Source organism: Chiloscyllium punctatum, chromosome 1 (assembly GCF_047496795.1).
Source record: "Chiloscyllium punctatum isolate Juve2018m chromosome 1, sChiPun1.3, whole genome shotgun sequence".
Lineage (NCBI taxonomy): Eukaryota > Metazoa > Chordata > Chondrichthyes > Orectolobiformes > Hemiscylliidae > Chiloscyllium > Chiloscyllium punctatum.
This window is the reverse complement of record NC_092739.1, coordinates 99,988,045-100,006,982: the sequence shown is the minus strand read 5'-3', so window position 1 is coordinate 100,006,982 and position 18,938 is coordinate 99,988,045. Positions and strand designations below refer to the sequence as shown.

The 18,938-nt window shown below is 39.2% G+C and overlaps 1 protein-coding gene across 1 annotated transcript in view; it reads left to right on the top strand.

Moving 5' to 3' along the window:
- LOC140477769 (integrin alpha-2-like) overlaps positions 1-18,938 on the top strand; it is a 188,164-nt gene that overhangs the window by 130,096 nt on the left and 39,130 nt on the right. Inside the window, exons 17-23 of the mRNA XM_072571628.1 lie at positions 3,199-3,350; positions 3,987-4,097; positions 4,185-4,270; positions 13,450-13,573; positions 14,943-15,026; positions 16,446-16,522; positions 16,607-16,696. Of these exons, the coding sequence (XP_072427729.1) occupies positions 3,199-3,350; positions 3,987-4,097; positions 4,185-4,270; positions 13,450-13,573; positions 14,943-15,026; positions 16,446-16,522; positions 16,607-16,696 (724 nt within the window). The remainder of the gene's footprint in view (positions 1-3,198; positions 3,351-3,986; positions 4,098-4,184; positions 4,271-13,449; positions 13,574-14,942; positions 15,027-16,445; positions 16,523-16,606; positions 16,697-18,938) is intronic.

Genomic DNA, 18,938 nt, shown 5'->3' with positions numbered 1-18,938 from the left:
AAAAAGAAATTTGTCAGGCATGATTTTCCCCTCATGGAGCCATGCTGACTCTGCTTGATCATATTATGTATTTCTAAATGCTGTGCGATTGCATCTTCTATTATAATCTATACCATTTTCCCATTAACAGAGGTTAAGCTAACTGAGACATAATTACCTTTTTTTTATCTCCTCCCCTTTTTTCAATAAAGGTGTTATATTGGCATTTTTCCAGTTTTCTGGGACTTTTCCAGAATCTGAAGATTCTTGAATGATTAGTACCAGTACCTTCACTATCACTGTAGAAGTTTTATTTAATTGCCTGGATGGGGCATAATGATCTTTAGCCCTATATGTTTCCCTAGTACTTTCATTTTAGTGATTGATATTGTATTTATTTCCTCTCCTCCATTATTATTTTGTAATTTTGGAATGTGAATCATATCTTCTACTGTGAAGACTAATGCAAAATATTTATTCAACTCCCCTGCCATTTCCTGTTGCCCCACTATTATTTCCCCAGCCTCATTCCCTACAATGTCTATGTTCACTTTGGCTTCTCAATTCTTTCTTATATATTTAAAGAAGCTCTTGCTGTCCATCTGATATTATTTGCAAGTTTACCTTCAAAGATTATGTTCACCCTCTTTATATTTTTGGTTGTCTTCACAGATTGGTTGTATTGGACACTCTGGGCTGACTGTGTCCAAGCCTCTGGGGGTTACCCCTGATTTACTGTGCTGGGATCTTCTGACTTGACCAAAGACTACTCCCCTTAGACTTTTAGACGTGGCCATTTAGTTCATGTGTATGAAGTGTATTTGCGGTGTACACTGCCAGCAAGTGGTTGAGGTGTGAGATTGACATAGAATGGTACCATCCAGAAGCATGTCCACCACCTTGAACTGATCACTGCTGGCCATCATGATGACTGGCTTTGTGTCTGTTACAAAGCAAGTCATGACAGAAGTACTGGGAGCCTGTAAGCTCTGACTGAGGGGACAAAGGACAATGAAGCAATTCAAGGAAGATATATTGCAAGTACCAAGTAGGTACGAAGAAAGTGACCACTAAGAGAGAAAGCAAGCTTTGAGTTACATCCTGGTCCAATCCAGGAGTTTGGTGCTTGTACCTGCACACAGTATTCCAATGATAGGTACAATTCAGAGAATAGTATTGAAGGGCAGAAATGTATTGTAAGCAGATTGGAAATGTGCCAGAATGGTATGGTAAATCTGGTATGTATCTGATGCAGCAGACAGTAGAAGGTGGTGTATGTCTGTCCATGGAGAGTGGCCTTGGATGTTGGAGACTGTTGTCCAAGATGAGGATCCTGAGGACATGCAGAACACTAAGTAGTCAAGTTACTGCTCTGCCTTTCAAGTCAGCAATTGTTGCCATCTAATGGTGGGAGAATTGGAAACTACATTTAAATAAGGCAAGATTAACTAATAATAACTTGCTAATCCTTGCAAATAGTTACAAATAAGCATCTCACCATTCACTGGCGAGGAACTTTATTCCTTTGACACCAAGATGTCCTTCCTGTCGATTTCACCCTATTTTCCCATCTTTCTTGCTTATGCCCCTTATCAGTCAGTCGCTGGGAAGATTCCACCAATGACCTTGTCCAAATTGGAAGAAGTTAAACTTTAAAAGCAGGAAATAGTTATTGGAAGGAAGAACAAAAGGGATATCAAAACAAGGCACAAATAGTGGGCCAGAAATCAGAAGACAACATTGTTGAATATGCGGCTAAAGAGCTGGTGCAGGTGGAAGGGCTTCAGATATCTGGATCACTAGAAACTCTTCCAAGGCAGGAGGGACCTGTATAAGAAGGATGGATTGCACCTAAACTAGAGAGGCACCATTATCCTTGCAGGAAGGTTTGCGAGTGCCATTCAGAGGGTTTAAACTAATGTGGCATGATAGGCTTGAATAGGGTGGATAGTCGTTTTCCCACGCTGAAAATGTCAAATACTAGAGAGCAGAAATTTAAGGTGAGAGGGAGAAAGTTTAAAGAATATGTGCAAGGCTAGTTTTTTTTTACACAGAGAGCTGTAGTTGGTTGGAATGTTCTGACAGGGGAAGATAAGAGGCATTTAGACAGACACGTGAACAGGTAGGGAATAGAGGGTTACAGACCATGTGCACATAGATGAGATTAGTTTAGAATGGCCAGCATGAGAAGGTGAAAAAAATTTAATATGCAGTAAAGCACAAGCTATACAATTCAAGATCCTTCATAGGACCCATATGGCACCAGAGAGGTTAGCAAAGTTTAAGAAAGGATTTTCTCCAGGATGTCCCAAATATAAAATTAGGCACCCTTACACATTGTTTTGGTCCTGCTACAAGACTTGTGGATATTGGGTGCCATAGTGAATGAGCTGAGAAAATCCTGGGAATTGAAGTTAAGGCAGATCTGATATCCCTGCTTTTGGGATTACTGAATCTGCCCTCTCTGGATGAACACGGGAAGAGGTTATTTAACATCCTTACACGTTGTGCAAGGAAGAACATTCGAATGAACTGGATATCAGAAAAACCCCCAGGTCTTGCAGGGTGACGCAGACTCGTGCTGGAGTTCATCCCCCCAAGACTATCTTCCAAATGTGGTGCACCATAGAACAGAACAATTTTATAAGATGTGGTGGCCCTTTCTAAATTATATAGACATGAATCTATTGGTGGTACTCATTAGGGCCTTTATATAGACGTGAGGGCTGTATATAGAGGTCCAAGGACCCCAGGGGGAGGAGGCCTAGTAAATGCGGGTATAATAACTGTTGCTGCCATGGACGGGAGCTTCAGTGGAGGTGCAGCAAGTGGAATAATGTAATTTAATTTAATTTATTTGTAATTTAGTTTCATTTCATTTTAATTTAACTTGAGTTAAGCAATTATGAGACTATTGTATCCTGTAGAGTGTCGGTCGTTTATTGTTAATGTTATTGTAATACAATTAAGTTGTATTATTTCTGTTTTTCTGTACCTTTGTATTTTTGTAATTTCTTTTCGTAAAAGAGTAAAAATGTTTTCAAAAAAATATATAATAAATGAATGGCTGGCATGTTTGGCACAGAAATGGTGGGGTGAAAGGGCTGTTCCTGTGCTGTGCTGTACTGTTGTCTGTTCGAAACAACAGTAACATTAATTTATCATGGTTAGTCTGCAGAGAAATGCCGTTTTAAAAATATTTCTTTTCCAACTCTACAGATATTACATACAATGCAACGTTTGATATGAGTCTCAAGTCATCTCATGCTACTTCACGAGCATTGTTTCAAACAAATCATATGCGGGAAATACAAAATGACATTTCAGTTGATAAACTGGAAAAATGCAACATATTTAACTTTTATGTCAATGTAAGTATGATGCTAAATTAATTTAGAGAATATGTTAGTCTCTTCATTTTCTGGGTTCTTGAATATCTTAGTAAGTCAGTTTGCATGCAAGTCAGAACACAAAGCAGTACACTATAAAGTAGCTATTTATAAGTATAAGCAAATATTTGCATGTAGGATCTTCAAAATAAATTAATATTAATATGGGATATTGTTCATAAGTTTGATGTTCGTAATTTGAGGACCACCTATCATGGCTGGTCAATTGCTTACACATACTTTCAAGTCAACTTATTCAGGAACATTGTGACAAACTTCTGAAACACATGGGCCTCCTGGCTCAGGGGTAAGAACACTACCACTGCAGTGTCCTGAAGAAAAGTAGACATTCTTGTTCCTTGGATGCCGTCCGACCTGCTGTGCTTTTCCAACACCACACTTTATCGACACTACCATTGCACCACAAGAACCTGTTTGTTTGCCTATATGAGGGTTAAATAAATTGGAGAAGTATTACAAAACAACTTTATAGCAAAACATTTTTGTGAGCAATTACAATTAATTTTAGCTCAGACATATTATATTTGTGCAATTGCAGTGTATGTACAATGCCAGATGTGTTTTAGTTAACTTGTGTTCTAATTTTTTCCCAACTAGGAAAAAATTGATATTGTGAACCCACTTAGTCTACGTTTAGACTTTGCTCCCAAAAATACTGAAGTTGGTCCTAGCGTTGATGCCTACACAACAAGGTCCAAGGAGTTTTTTGTAAGTCCATGGGGAAATCTTAGATTTTATTCAATATTGAATTATTTATGCATGCAATTCAATTTTCCATTAAAACTACTTGTGCAGATTCCATTTTCCAAAGACTGTGGTGATGATGAAGAATGCATAACAGATCTCGTTATTAAGGTTCACTCAAATATTCCAAATAACAGGTAGGAACAATTATCTGTACTTGATTAGTTAAACCAACATGCCTGCTTCATTTAATGGGGCATTTACTGAAGAATAAATATCTTAGTTTTGATTGGGAGAGTCAACACATTCTTTTCCATTCATAGTGTTGAGGTTTCTGTTTTGCTCTTAAATTCTTAAATACTGTGCATTCCAAATATATCAGGGAGTTTAATTAGGTGCATGTACCTGAAAGACACTGAGCCTGTGAAAATTTGAATCTGCATTTGAATATTGCATGGCCCCCACTCCCAAAGTTCAGAAAATCTCTTGGCTAATCCAGGATGTATAAACACAGGTCTGATTGGCACACAATAATGTGCACTGAAATATTATCTGAAATAGCACCAAATAATTCCCATGATTGAACCCTAATCCGATATTCTTATAAATATACTGACTTTTATTAATGGGAGCTAATCAACTTTGGTTTGACCTGATTCAATATTCAATCGCTTTTTTCTGGGCACTCACCAACTAGTGACGAATGTTCTGTTTATATATTGTATTACTGCTTTTAGCCTCTTCGCAGCAAAGAAATGCTCAGAAGAGAAGAAGTCATGTAGGGGAAGCAATAGCATTGTGGTAATATCACAGGACTCATGCACTTGGGACTTCTGGGTCAGATGGTGAAACTTGAATTCAAATAATAAATCTGGAGATTAGTAGGTCTGGCCTACAACTAACTGCTACAAAACCTAAGAAAAGGAATATGAAACTGGATGGACACTCAACATTGACCAATGATGGAAAATGTCAATAATGTGCCAAGTTCTACTTATGAACATCTGAGGATTTATGTCAAATATGGCAGAGCAATGCCATGGAGTCATAGAGTCATAGAGATGTACAGCATGGAAACAGACCCTTCAGTCCAACCCGTCCATGCCGACCAGATATCCCGGAGAAATGCTGGAGATAAGTAAATCATCAGCTTTACCTAATCATGTTCACAGAACCATGCTTTATTCACAATATCATTCCTTACCTTAATGCTCCAAAAGGCAACGTCGCCACCCCTTGGTATGTCTACACACAGGAGGCAGTTGCTTTGGAAGAATTCAACATTGGCTCCAGACCCCACAAAGTCTCATTGGCATTGAGGCAAACAAACATGTTTCTGATTAGCCGGTACCATAGCCCAGTTGCTCATTCCTGGATAATGAATCAGTCCTCCTTAATTTTGAACACCAATTAGAAGAAACACTGAGATTGGCAAGGGCACAGAATTTACTGTGGGTGGAGGATTTCAATGTCCATCATCAAAAGTGGCTTAGAAGCATCATGACTGATTGAGCTAGCCAAGTCCTGAATTAAATCTGCGGCAGCAGGTGAGGGAATCAACAAGAGGGTAAAAACCTACTTAACCTCATCCTCACCAATTTACTTGTCACCAATGCACTGTCCTTATGGTGACAAAGTCCCATTTACATGTTGAAAATTCCTTCCATCATGTTGTGAAAGCAAAAAGTGCTGAGAATCACAGCAGATCAGGCAGCAAACATGGAGAGAAAACAAGCTAATGTTTTGAGTCTAGATAACTCCTCATCCGAGCTGAAGTGAAGTGTGAACGGGGCAGCATTTTGTAATAGTTTGGGGAAGGGAAGTGCTGGGGGAGAAAGGGTGTTGATAGCTCAAACTAAGTGATTGACATGTGAGAATGGCAGAACAATGGTGTGTCTAACTGCCGGATTGGAAAGAACAGATAGCCCCACTAGGGTGGGGGAAGGGGAGAGAGGACAAAGCTAAAAGCAAGGAAAGGAATGAGTTCACAATTTGAACGTGTTGAACTCAATATTAAGCCCAGAAGGTCGTAAAGTACATGAACAGTTATACACGCCATTGTTCTGTCATTCCCACATTCCGATCACTTAAACTGAACTATCAATTTCCTGTCTCCTCCAGCACTCCAAACCCCCCTTCACCTCATTATTGCTGAAAAACTGTCCCCTTCACACTTTATTTCAGATTTGAAACATTAGCTTTGTTCCATCATGTTGTGTGGAGTTACCATAGTGTTGAGTGAGATTAACTTTGAACAGATCTAACAACTCAAAACTCAAAATATCCATGAGGCACTGTGGACTATGAAGAAAATTGTATTCAATCTGTAAGCTCATGGCCCAGTATATTCCCTAAACGACCATTACAATCAAGCCAGGGGATTAGCCTTGATTCAATGAAGGGTGTAGGGGGACATATTAGGAGCTATACATAGCATACATAAAATAAAGGGGCATCAACTTGGTGAAATGGGACTATTTGTATGCCAAACAGCATAAATAATCAATGGATCAAATCAAAGATCTGCAGTTCTGCCACATCCAGGCATGATTTTTTTTTCTCTTTTATTTGTGAGATGTGAACATTGCTGGCTGGTCAGCATTTATTGGCTGTCCCAAACTGCCCTTGAGACGGGGGTGGTGAGCTGCCTTCTTGAACTGCTGCAGTCCACCTGCTGTAGGTTGATCCACAATGCCCTTAGGAAGGGAATTTCAGAAATGTCACTTGGCAACAGTTAAGGAATGGCAATATATTTCTAAATCAGGATGTTGAGTGCTTGGAGGGGAATGTGAAGATGATGATGTTCCCATATATCTGCTGGCCTTTTCCTTCTAGATGCAAGTGGTTCTGGGTTTAGAAGGAGCTGTCTGAATCTTTGAATTTCTGCAGTGTATCTTGGAGGTATTACACACTGCTGCTTGTAAGCATTGGTGGTGGAGGGAGTGGATGCTTGTGGATGTGATGCCAATCAAGCAGGCTGCTTTGTTCTGGATCATGTCAAACGTGTTGAGTGTTATTGGAGCTGCACTCATTCGGGCAAGTGGAAAGTATTGCATCACACTGTGACTTGTGCCTTATAGATGACTGATACGATTTGTGGTGTCAGAAAGTGAGTTACTTACCGCAGTATTCCTAGCTTCTTGTAGCCATTGTGTTTATCTGATGAGTCCAGTTGAGTTTCTGATCAATGAGAATCCCCAGGATATTGAAAGTGGGGGATTCAGTGATGTTAACAACTTTGAATATCAAGGGACTTAGGTTAGATTGCCTCTTATTGATGATGTTCATAGCCTGGCATTTGAGTGGCACAAATGTTACTTGCCACTTATCAACCCCAACCTGAATATTGTCCAGATTTTGATGCATTTGGACATGGATTGTTTCAGTATCTGAGGAGTTGTGAATTGTGCTGAACAATTGTGCAATCATCATTACACAATCATCTCACTTCTAACCTAATGATGGAGGGAAGATAGACCTAGGACACAACCCTGAGGAACTCCTGCAGTGATGTTGTGGAGCTGAGGTGATTGACACCCAACAAGCATGAACATTTTCCCATGTGTCAGGTATGGCTGTAATCAGTGGAGAGTTTGTCTCCTGATACCCATTGATTCCAGTTTTGCTAGAGCTCCTTAATGCCACACTTGGTTGAATGCAGCCTTGGTGTCAACGTCTGTCACTCTAACTTCACTCTCTGGAATTCAGCTCTTTTGTCCATGTTTGAACCAAGGCTGTAATGAGGTTTTTAGCTGAGTGGCCACAGCGGAACCCAAACTGGGTGTCACTGAGCAGGTTATTGCTGAGCAGGTGGTGCTTGATAGCACTTTTGATGACACCTTCCATTACTTTACTGATGATTGAGAGTAGACTGATAGTACAGGTAATTGGCTGTGCTGGATTTGTCCTGCTTTTTATGTACATGACATACCTGGGCAGTTTTCCACATTGTCAAGTTGATGCTTGTATTGTAACTGTACTAGAACAGCTTGGCTAGGGGATTCGCAGGTTCTGAAGCCCAGGTCTTCAGTACTATTATTGGAATGTTGTCAGGGTCTGTAGACATGAAACACCACCATCTGCAAGTTCCCCTCCAGGTGACTCACCAACCTGACATGGAAATACACCACCATTCCTTCAGTGTCACTGGAACAGAATCCTGGAACACTTTCCCTCAAAGCTTTTTGGGTCGTCTATTTACACCAAATGCGCTTCAACAGTTCAAGAAGGAAGTGACTGGTGGAGGTCAATTAAACAACTCACTGTCAATGGGCCCTGACAACAATTCTTTTCTTTTAATTGTGATGTGGGCATCACTCACTTAGCTCGGATTTATTGTTCCTCACCAGTAACCCTTGGCAAGGTGGCAGTGAGCTTCCTTCTTGAACCATTGGAGTCCATTTGGTATATGTAGGTCCAAAATGCTTTGGGGGAAAGTGTTCTAAGATTTTGACCCAGTGACACTGCAGGAATGGTTATATATGTCTATGTAGGGATGGTGAGTGGCCTGGAGGGGAACTTGCAGTTAGTGGTGCTGCATGTCTCTGCTGCCCTTTATCATTCTAGTTGGTAATGGTCATGGGTTTGGAAGGTACTGCTGAAGGAGCCTGGTGAATTTTTGCAGTGCATCTTGTGGATCGTATACACCAGTCATGAGTGGATGTGGCAGGACTGAAGAGTTTAGATCTGGATTATCTGATTTTCTACTACTCCTTTTGTGGTTTCTACACAAAATACTTGTTAAATGTCTCTGCTATTTATTGTTAATTCCCCAGTCTCAACCTATTAGGAATCGTCACTTTAATAACTCTTTTCCTTTTATTACTCTTGTAAAAGCATTTACTATCCATGTTTAGTTTTTTTTTATTTTCTCTCATTCTTCTTTCTTTATCTACTATTTTGGTTAATGGTGAATGTGAATTGGCCCAGCACCAAAAGATGGCGCCTGACGATTGGCGACTTCAATGTTAGTTGGGTCTAGTGAGATGGTGATGGTTCTGAGCCAGCTCAGAAATCATAAGTTAATGGACTTCTTTCTAAAATAAATCTTTTCATTTTCTCATATTCTTTTTTTAATAGATATTTTTATTAGAAATTTAACATTTTTACAAGTTTACAAAAATAAAAAAAACTCTCAAGTACAAACATTGATATACAATTAAATCTTAAATAAGTAATAACCAAAATTTAACAAAAGAAAAATACAGAGAAAAAAAACTCAACTAACTACTAATCTAACCTACAACTAATCAGAGTGTATAATTAAGTCTCTTACATTATTCAAATAAGAGAAAGAAAATAAAAACCAACGGATAACACAGAAATTGAATAGTGAGATACATGCTCGGAATGTGTTAACATCAAATGTAACAAAACCCGTATTCATGCGGGATTCCTCTCCCAAGGGGCCCCGGACCAGCCTGGTTCACAATCTCAATTAAATAAAAGCCCTTGTTAGGATAGCCAAAATATCTGTATTTATATCATTCAAGAAGGGCTGCCATATTTTATAAAATAATTCGGTCTTTCGGTGCACCATATTTGTAAGGAAGTCAAGGGGAATACATTCCATAATTAATCTGTGCCAATTTGAAAGTCCAGGGGGGCCCTCAGCCACCCAGTTTACCAAAATATTTTTCCTTGCACAGAAAGAGAGAATAGAAAATAATCTCTTCCGTGCATATCCAGGGAGGGTAAGTTCGAAAAGCCCAAAAGGGTCCACCTTAATTTCCGTTCCTAAAATTTCTGTCAGGGTACTTGCTACTTTAGTCCAGTATCTACGGATCTTATGACAGGTCCATAGGCAATGTACAAGAGTGCCCACCTCTATTTTACATTTCGGACACATTGGAGATGCTCCTGCCTTAAATTTTGCCAATCGATCCGGTGCTATATGGGCCCTATGAAGTATCTTCAGCTGGATAGCCTGAGTTCAGTTGCAGATGGTGATTCTTCTGGCGTTTTCCCAAATCTCATTCCACGTTTCTATAGAGATTTCTAGTCCCAAATCCTGATCCTATGTTTTAAGCATGTTGTCCATATCTCCCGATACTTCATCATGTAGTAAATGATAAATAGTACTGACAGAAGATACCCCCATTGGCCGTAGCACTCTACATTCTCTATCTGATTTATAAAGACTATCTATTTACGTAGTCTTCTTCTGTATATATCTCAAATTTGGAAGTATCGAAAGAGGTCTCCATTAGGTAATCCGAATTTCTGACGCAGCTGTTCAAAAGACATCAGGACCCCTTTTTTAAATAGGTCCCCTAAACATGAGATGCCCCTGGATCTCCAGAGTTTAAAAGTGGCATCTGTAAACCCCGGTTGAAATCCCCATGCTCCCACTATTTATGTGAGTTGCCCTCATTTTGCTGCATTATATTCCAAGCTTTAATTGTGTTTAGTATGATAGGGTTTTTACAATGATCCATAATGATTTTCCTCTTATCTGAAAATAAAAGGTTAATAAGTGGGCATTTTACTTGAGAAGCCTCGATGTCCAGCCAGATTGATTGCGGGTCAGACAAGACCCAATCAGCTATGTAACTTAATAGGGAACTTAACTGATTTTCCTAAAATCTGGGAAGTCCAATCCTCCCCTTGCCTGTGGAAGCTGTAGCTTCTTCAGCTTAATGAGGGGCCGTCTATGATTCCAGATAAAGGAACCCAACCAGCCATATAATTTACATAGTGCCAGCCTCAGCAGCATCACCGGAAGCATTCTCATAGGGTATAGGAGACGGGGCAGGACATTCATTTTAATTAGTGCTATTCTACCCAGCCAGGAAATTGGAAGGTCTCCCCATCGCTGGAGGTCCTGCCTTATCCTTTCCAGTAAATGCACAAAGTTAGCCTTATACAACTGACCAAATACTGGGGCAATAAAAACGCCTAAATATAAGAAACCCTCCAGGGACCACCAAAGGGAAAGTGTGATCCATCTAATAAGTGGGGTATCATAGCAAGGCCACCCATTGGCATAGCCTCCGATTTTGAGAAATTAATTTTATAGCCTGAGAATGCACTAAATGTATTAATAACTTGGATTAAGCGAGGTACGGACATCAGAGGATTACTGAGGAATAGGAGAACATCATCTGCATAAAGGGTAATTTTATGTTTACCTGTACCAATCCTCGGGGCCGTTATATTAGGATCAGCCCGTATAGCTTCTGCTAGTGGTTCAATTATTAGCGTAAATAACAATGGCGAGAGAGGACATCCCTGACAGCAGCCCCTACCCACACTGAAGCTATCCGAGCCTAATCCATTGGTAACCACAACTGCTTTGGGATCACTATACAATGTTGAGACCCATTTGGTAAACACCTTTCCAACGCCAAACCTTTCCAATGCGTAAAACAAATATGACCATTCAACCCTATCGAATGCCTTTTCCACGTCTAATGAGACTACTACTCCTGGTATCTTTCCCTGATGGCAGGCTTGAATCATATTCAAAACTCTTCTAATATTATTGGATGATCTACGGCCCTTAATAAACCCCATCTGATCCTCCTTTATGACATGTGGCAATACCCTTTCTAGTCTCAATGCTAACGTTTTAGAAAGGATTTTAAAATCTATGTTTAGCAAGGATATTGGTCTGTATGACGCGCAGTCTTTTGGGTCCTTTCCTTTTTTAAGGATAAGAGAGATATTTGCCTCTTTCAGCGAAGGGGGGAGACAGCCCTGATTGTATGAGTAGTTATACATGTCCATAAGTGGACCAGCCAATATTCCTGTAAATTCTTTATAGAATTCAGCTTGAAAACCATCTGGGCCAGGTGCCTTACTGCTCTGAAGTTGCCTGATTGCGTCAAGTATTTCTTGGACTGTTAGGAGAGCATTTAAGACCAATACCTGTTCTGGGGTTAGGTCCGGAAAGGTCAAATTTTTAAAAAATGATTGCGTCCTCCTAGTCCTGTCTTCACAATCCTGCAATTTATATAAATCAGAATAAAATTTTCTAAAGATTGTGCTAATCATTTTATGATCATGAGTCAAAACACCCGTACTTTCCTTGATAGACATGATAGTTTGAGGGGCCGTTTTTTTCTTTGCAAGAAATGCTAAGTATCTACCCGGTTTGTCGCCAAATTCATATAATGTTTGTTTTGCAAATAATATTTCCCTCTTAGCCGTTTGGGTAAGCGTGGTGTTTACAGCTGTCCTAAGGGCCGTAACCCTTTGCAATTTGATAATGGAAGGTCTATCAGCGTATGCTGTTTCAGCTGCTTTTAAGCGAGCTTCGAGCAGACGCTGTTGTTCTCCCTTTAATTTTTTCTGGGTCACTGAGTAGGAGATGATCAAACCTCACGCGTAAGCTTTGATGGTCTCCCACATCATTGATGGGTTGCTAGCCATACCTAAATTAATTTCTAAAAAAGTTTTAAATTCTTGAGAGAAGTACTTTACAAATTTACTATCTTTCATCAGGAAGGGGTCCATACGCCAATGCCGAGGGGATATCCCATTGTTCTCTCATATTCTTAAACTTTCAAAATGGTGCCAGATTATGGCAACAAATGAAGTATTTTACAGTGAAAGCTATGTGACAATCATTTATTAATTTATTCATTCATTTTTATTTGCTAGCTTCTAACCTTCTAAACCACCATAAATATTCGCATCATTGTACATCTTTTTTTTAATGTAAATCAATGCTTTATTTCCTCTGTTAGCCATGGATAATTCTTCTTTCTCAGAATCTCTTTCAATTGAATATTCAAGATTAATAAGGCAAATGTATCATTGTCTTGATCTCTAAGAAGGTTTGTTGTACCGCACTGAGATACAAGGAAAATATATTCAGTGAACAGTAAGGAACTTGTCAGTCATTACTCAATTTGCAGCACTAACACTTGAGTCACAACATTCTTGGTTAAGGGTTTAGACACAAAAATTAAGCATGACCCTGCAGTAGAAATGCTACATGGTTGCAAATGTTGCCTTTCAGCTGATATGTTCAACCTAGGCCAAGATCTATTTACTCTGATGAATCTAAGAGATTCTATGGAACTATTTTGAAGAAGAGGGAGGAGTTATCCCTGAAGTCATGGTCAATTTTTATTCCCTCAATTAGCATCACTGAACAGATGATCTGGTCATTGTTGCATTGCTGATTGTGAGTTTGCTTTGTACAAATCACTCCGTTTCCTTCCTTCAAAACAGCTTTTGTACTTCAAAAGTATTTCTTTAGCTCTAAGTGCTTTGAGATGTCAGGTAGCCATGAAAATGTTATCCACTGCAAGTTTTTCAATAATAGTAATTCTTCTTAATGCCTTTACTTGACTACAATTTATAATTTTGCACTGAATATCATCTAATGTTTATCTTACATTAATTAATGTCTTATTTCTATCAACAGTAACCACATTGTTAGCAGCAAGAAACAGCAGATGATAATTAACGTAGAGACAGAGAACAAGAAGGAAAACGCATTTAATGCTAAAGTGATAGTTCATTTTTCTGATAACATCTTTTTTGCATCAGTGAGTAGACCATTTAAATTGCACTGACTAAAGTCCAAAACATATAGATTTATGTACTTTCCTCTTCAGTATTAAAAAAACCTCTGAGGAGGATGGTTGGGGAGGGGGAGGTGGAGGGGAGAAGTGGGGGGGGGGGGGGCGGGGTTGGATGGTGGGTGGGGAAGTTGGGCAGAGATGTAGACACTATTTCCAAAGATCACTTTCATGTTATAATTGCTAGAAAATGACCAGTTCCAACAGAAGACTGACCTTTCCCATGCTCCACACATTCATTCTTAGATTGAGCTTGAAACTGAAGTGGAGTGTTCATCCACCAAACGGGCCAGATTTTTTGGTACTTCCCATAGTGGACCCCCAAACCTTTTTAGCATCAAAGGAAACAGTGGTTCCCACATGATTCCATTGTGTCATTATGAACAATGAGTCACCTTTCATGCCATCACCCTGAAGGCAATGTTACTGAACAAACAGCACATATAGGTATCGCAAAGAGCAGAAACAAAACTCAGGTCATTCTCAAGTGGCTAGGAATAGCTGCCTGTCTGAAGATGGTGCTGCAGTAGCCAGTAGGGCAAAATAAAGAGCTTTTTTTTAATCTCTATTCTTTATAACATCTCAGTCCTTCTCCCTCCTCTCAACCTCCCTCTCTCTTCCATTGTCCCCATGCCCTTCTGATCTTCCACCAACGTTGTTGTCACTCCCAAGTAAAAAAGGCATTTGATTCCCAGTGCAGGCCTAACCTCCCATCCCAACCCCTCCCCTTCCTGGTGGTGGTCAGTCCCCTCTCTGCTTCCATACCTGATGCAGGCCTCCCCTCCCCTGCCTGCACCTCCCCCACTTCCATTATCCCATGTTCCCACTCCCAGTGCAGACCTTCCCATCATACCCTGTGCCCCCCACCCCCAGTGCCATTCTTTGTCCTTATTGCTACTATAGCACCAACCTCCCTGAACCCTTCATCAGCAACACATGCACCAGATGTTTCCTGTGGCTTGTCCTGTCATGGCCAGCTAACATTTCAAGCCATATCTGCACATTTGAGCATTATGAATAACCATTGCACATCCAAAATTGTGCTTCCAAGCATGCTTCATGGTTTTAAGATCTAGCTGTCTCGACAAGCTTGTAATCTGCTAAGAGAGAATACATTTCATTTCCAGGGACCTCAATTAGTGTAGGGCCAACATTTTCCAGTTTAATAAAATTATTTAATACTGTCTCCCATAATTATTTCCCACACAATGATTCTACCGAAATAGATCAACACATTATCAACACAAGTAGACAATCCCTATTGCATAATCATTAGAGTAAGAAGGGTGTGTATATTTAAACTGACTGATGGATGTTTACCTTTTCATTTTAACAGGCACCGAACACTGACTGCAGTGAAGTAAACTCAACCTCAGTATCCTGTGACATTGGGAGCCCATTTTTAAAAGGGGGAGATAAGGTGATCGCTTTTAAACTTCCTTAAAAATAATTTTAAATCTTAAAAAGAATTCATCAATAATACATGATTGTAATAGAAATTATGATATTTACATGTAACAGAGGGAAAATGATTAAGTCTACCAAAAGACTACATACAGGGGGGAGGCTATGCTGGAATTCCTTTCTTAGCTCTTTGAGTGTACCAAAGACAAAAGGTCAGCACAGAAGCTGAAAGAAATGAGAAATTAAGCAACGTAAATGACGAAGTTATCATCAGATGACCCTCAGAACTATGAAAGTTCCACATTCGGAAGTTAATAGGGAAGGCAAATGGATGTTGACCTTTATTTCAAAGCAAATGGAGTTTAAACATAGATATTGCTAAAACTGTACAAGGCACTAGTCAGATTGCAGCTGGGGAACTATGGACTGTTTTGGTCCCCTTACATAAGAAAAGAGGCAGTCCAGAGAGAGTTTATGAGGTTGATTCGATATATGGTGCAAATTTCTTCTGAGGAGAGGTCGAGTAGGTTAGGCCTGTAATCATTACAGTTTAGGAGAATAGAAGATTCTGTCAGGCTTGATAGAATACATGAAGAGGCTTCCCCTTGTGGAACAGTCTAGCACTACAGGGCACAGTCTAAGAAAAAGGGTACACACGTTTAAGAGAAAGATGAGAAGGCACTTCTTCTCTCAGAAGGTAGTGAATCTGTGGAATTTTCTATTGTAGAGGCTGAGTCATTGAGTATATTCAAGACAAAGAAGATTTTTAATCAGTAAAGGAATCGAGAGTTATTGGAAAAGGCAGGACAGTGGAATTGAGGATTATCAGATCAGCCATGATCTCATTGATTGGCGGAGCAGACTTGATGAGCTGAATGACAAGGTCTGCGCCAATGTCTTATAGTTTTATGGGTGGCTCCCGGGAGATCTGACTTCACTGCTATAGGGCTGACTGTACACACTTCATAAATCCTTATAATCCAACTGAGTATGGCTACAAGTGAGTACCTTAGAAGACAATTAAAACTAATATTGCTCAGAAAGCTATCTCAAAATAACAATATTGTGCTGTACAACTCCAGGAAAAGGATTTGAATTTGAAATAATTGAATAGCAGCAATAGCAGTGACAGTTTCAGAATGAACAGCAAGATTAGAAAACATGATTAGCCAATCACTAAGCAGCCTTGGCTAAACAGTGTGCAGGGCTGTGATTTAAAATATTTTCAATGAAGAACGTAATTTACAATTCAGCATGGGTGCACATGATTTTCCCTAAATCTTTAATTTAGACTAATTCCTTGTGTTCCCTTACAGTTATTCTTCAAGAAATATTTATTTTGGAAAGTCTTACCCTGTGACTAAATGCTGTAAAGTTAGAGCAAAACTAAAAGTTAAATATACTAAATTCCATTTTTCTTTTTGCTTGTTAATAGATCTCTTTTGACATCTACTTTGATTTTAATGTCAACAAGCCACAGAAGGATACATATGTGAAATTCCATGCTGAAAGGTGGATACCGATTCTCATAATTCAAACAATTTTTAAAATGTTTTTCAATTTCTACACAGAAGTAACATGTGTTTCACTTTACAGTGGAAGCATTGAAAACCCAGAAACTGAATTTGACAACGAGGCAAATGTTATCTTTACTGTGCAGTATGATAGTGAAATTGTCTTCTTGGGGTATGTAGAGTATGAAAGAAATGTTTATTGTAAATTATTATCTTGAAGTTTATTATTTGAGTAACTGTTTAGTGACCTGATGCCATTAAAATAAGGAATGGCTGAGATTAGATCAAGTTTATTTTTCAATGTTAACTTCACCATCCTCATAAACTACAATCCTGCCCCCAATCTCCTGTTTCTCTCCAATATCCTTGAATGTATTCTCTCTTCTAAATCTCTACCCATCTTTTCTGTTTAAATCTCTGCGCTGCTGTCTCTCTCCCTATCATATCACTAAAATAGTTCTAACCAAGTGACATTGTCTAAGGGTCGAACTGCAAAATATTGACCACTAAACTATCGTCTTTAAATGCCTCCTCTAGTGTACTGTCCAGTTAATAAAACTGTCATTATCTGGTTCCACTCTTTTCTATCTGAACATTTGTACCAACAGCTTGTCTTCTCAGCTCCAAAGTACCATTTCCCAAAGACTCTAACTATCTATCCTTCTTCATGTCCTGTTCTTAATCTACACAGAGCCATACAGCACATGTTGTCCTTGGCAGCATTATCTGCAGACATTGGGAATTTCTTTATTTACGCTGCTACATCCAGCACCAAGTCTTTCAAATCTTCCATAGACCCAGTGCAATCAGACTGTTTGACATCTTGCCTGAGATGAGTCGATATTTTCTCCAGCAATACATAGGAAATCACAAATCCACTGTTTTGAGTATATCCCACGAACTGTGAATTAAAAAAAAACAGAAAAATGCAGATACTGGAAATCGGGAACTAAAAACATTGCTAGAGAAACTCAACAGGTCTAGCAGCATCTGTGGACAGAAAGCAGAGTTAATATTCAAATCTGGTGACCCTTCTTCAAAATCTCAAGACCACAAATCCTGAACCTCAATTGTGGAGAAATGTACTCCATGGTTGTTTGCTTAAATTTGCTTAGGGTTAACTGCTATGATCTAACCTCTACGCAAACAGTATCTAATTAACTTAATTCATTCTTTGACAATGACCAGAGAAAAATTTTTAAGATAGTATAGTAATTATTGTAATTGCAAACTTCCCAAAGAAATTGAAAAAAGGAGATTAATTCAGAAGATGGAAGCATGTGGAAATAAGTAGAAAGTGTAGGCATGGACTTTTCTCAATGACAGAAAACAAAGGATAGTAGTGATTGACATTTTTCTCACAGGGAAGTAGTTGACCCAAGAGTCAGTTTTGTGTTCTTCACATTATCTCTTTGTATACATGAATGAGAATTGTTTAGAGCTGATAATGTACATCCATCAGCGAGTGGTAAGAGTAATTATACAATTCAGGGTGACAGACTGGATGATGAGAAAGTTAGATGCTTGGAACATGGAACTCCATATGGGAAAAAGTTGCAGTTTGGAGAACTAATATGGAAAATCAATATATATCCAACAAATGACACACTTTTTGAGAAATGTAGAAGAGTTGGAAGGCTTTGTTCTCATATACATACACACACAAACTCTTAAAGACTGCAGAGGGACCTCTTCTGTGTGATTCTATGATTTTTTAGATGATAAGCTTGTTTGAAAAGCATCTAGATTGCTTGAAATATAAATTGGAGAATAAAAAATAAGCAAAGCTATGATGCCAGCAATCTTTCTGCTAAACTGCATCAGTGTGAAGTGACACGGAATGGTGCAACACAGACAGTTTACTTTGATAAACAATGCCTGTGCGTATCAGCACAACCAATTTAAAGAGGCTATGCACTAAAATATTTGGGCATGTACAACAGCATTTTACAGGGACTTTGATGTTAAAACATCATAAATCACTGGTTAGATTTCATGAGTGTCATGGGCAATTCTAAGCACTGACATTATGGAAAGATGTAAAGACTGTGTAATGGGTACAGAGGGGGTTATGAAGGATATAGGACCTCACCTATGATGAGAAGTTAGGAAGCTGAGGAACAAAGAATAGAAAGTTATTCGAAACAATGAGAAACGAAAAAACATATTTCACTTTGGCAAATGGGTTAGTGACCAGGGATTGGACTTTACGTCTATTAAGTGTGTGCTATTAGTCATTTTGCCATTATCCTGCAGCAGGCTAGCATCCATTAGTACATCACTAGCCCAGCCATTCCCAACCCCACTTGAGGAGGAAACAATTCCTCCATTGCTGCTGGCCAAATAAATGTCTGGCAGTGTCCATTCCCAGCAGAACCACAGGTGGCCAGTGTTACGTCTGCAGCCAGTCCCTG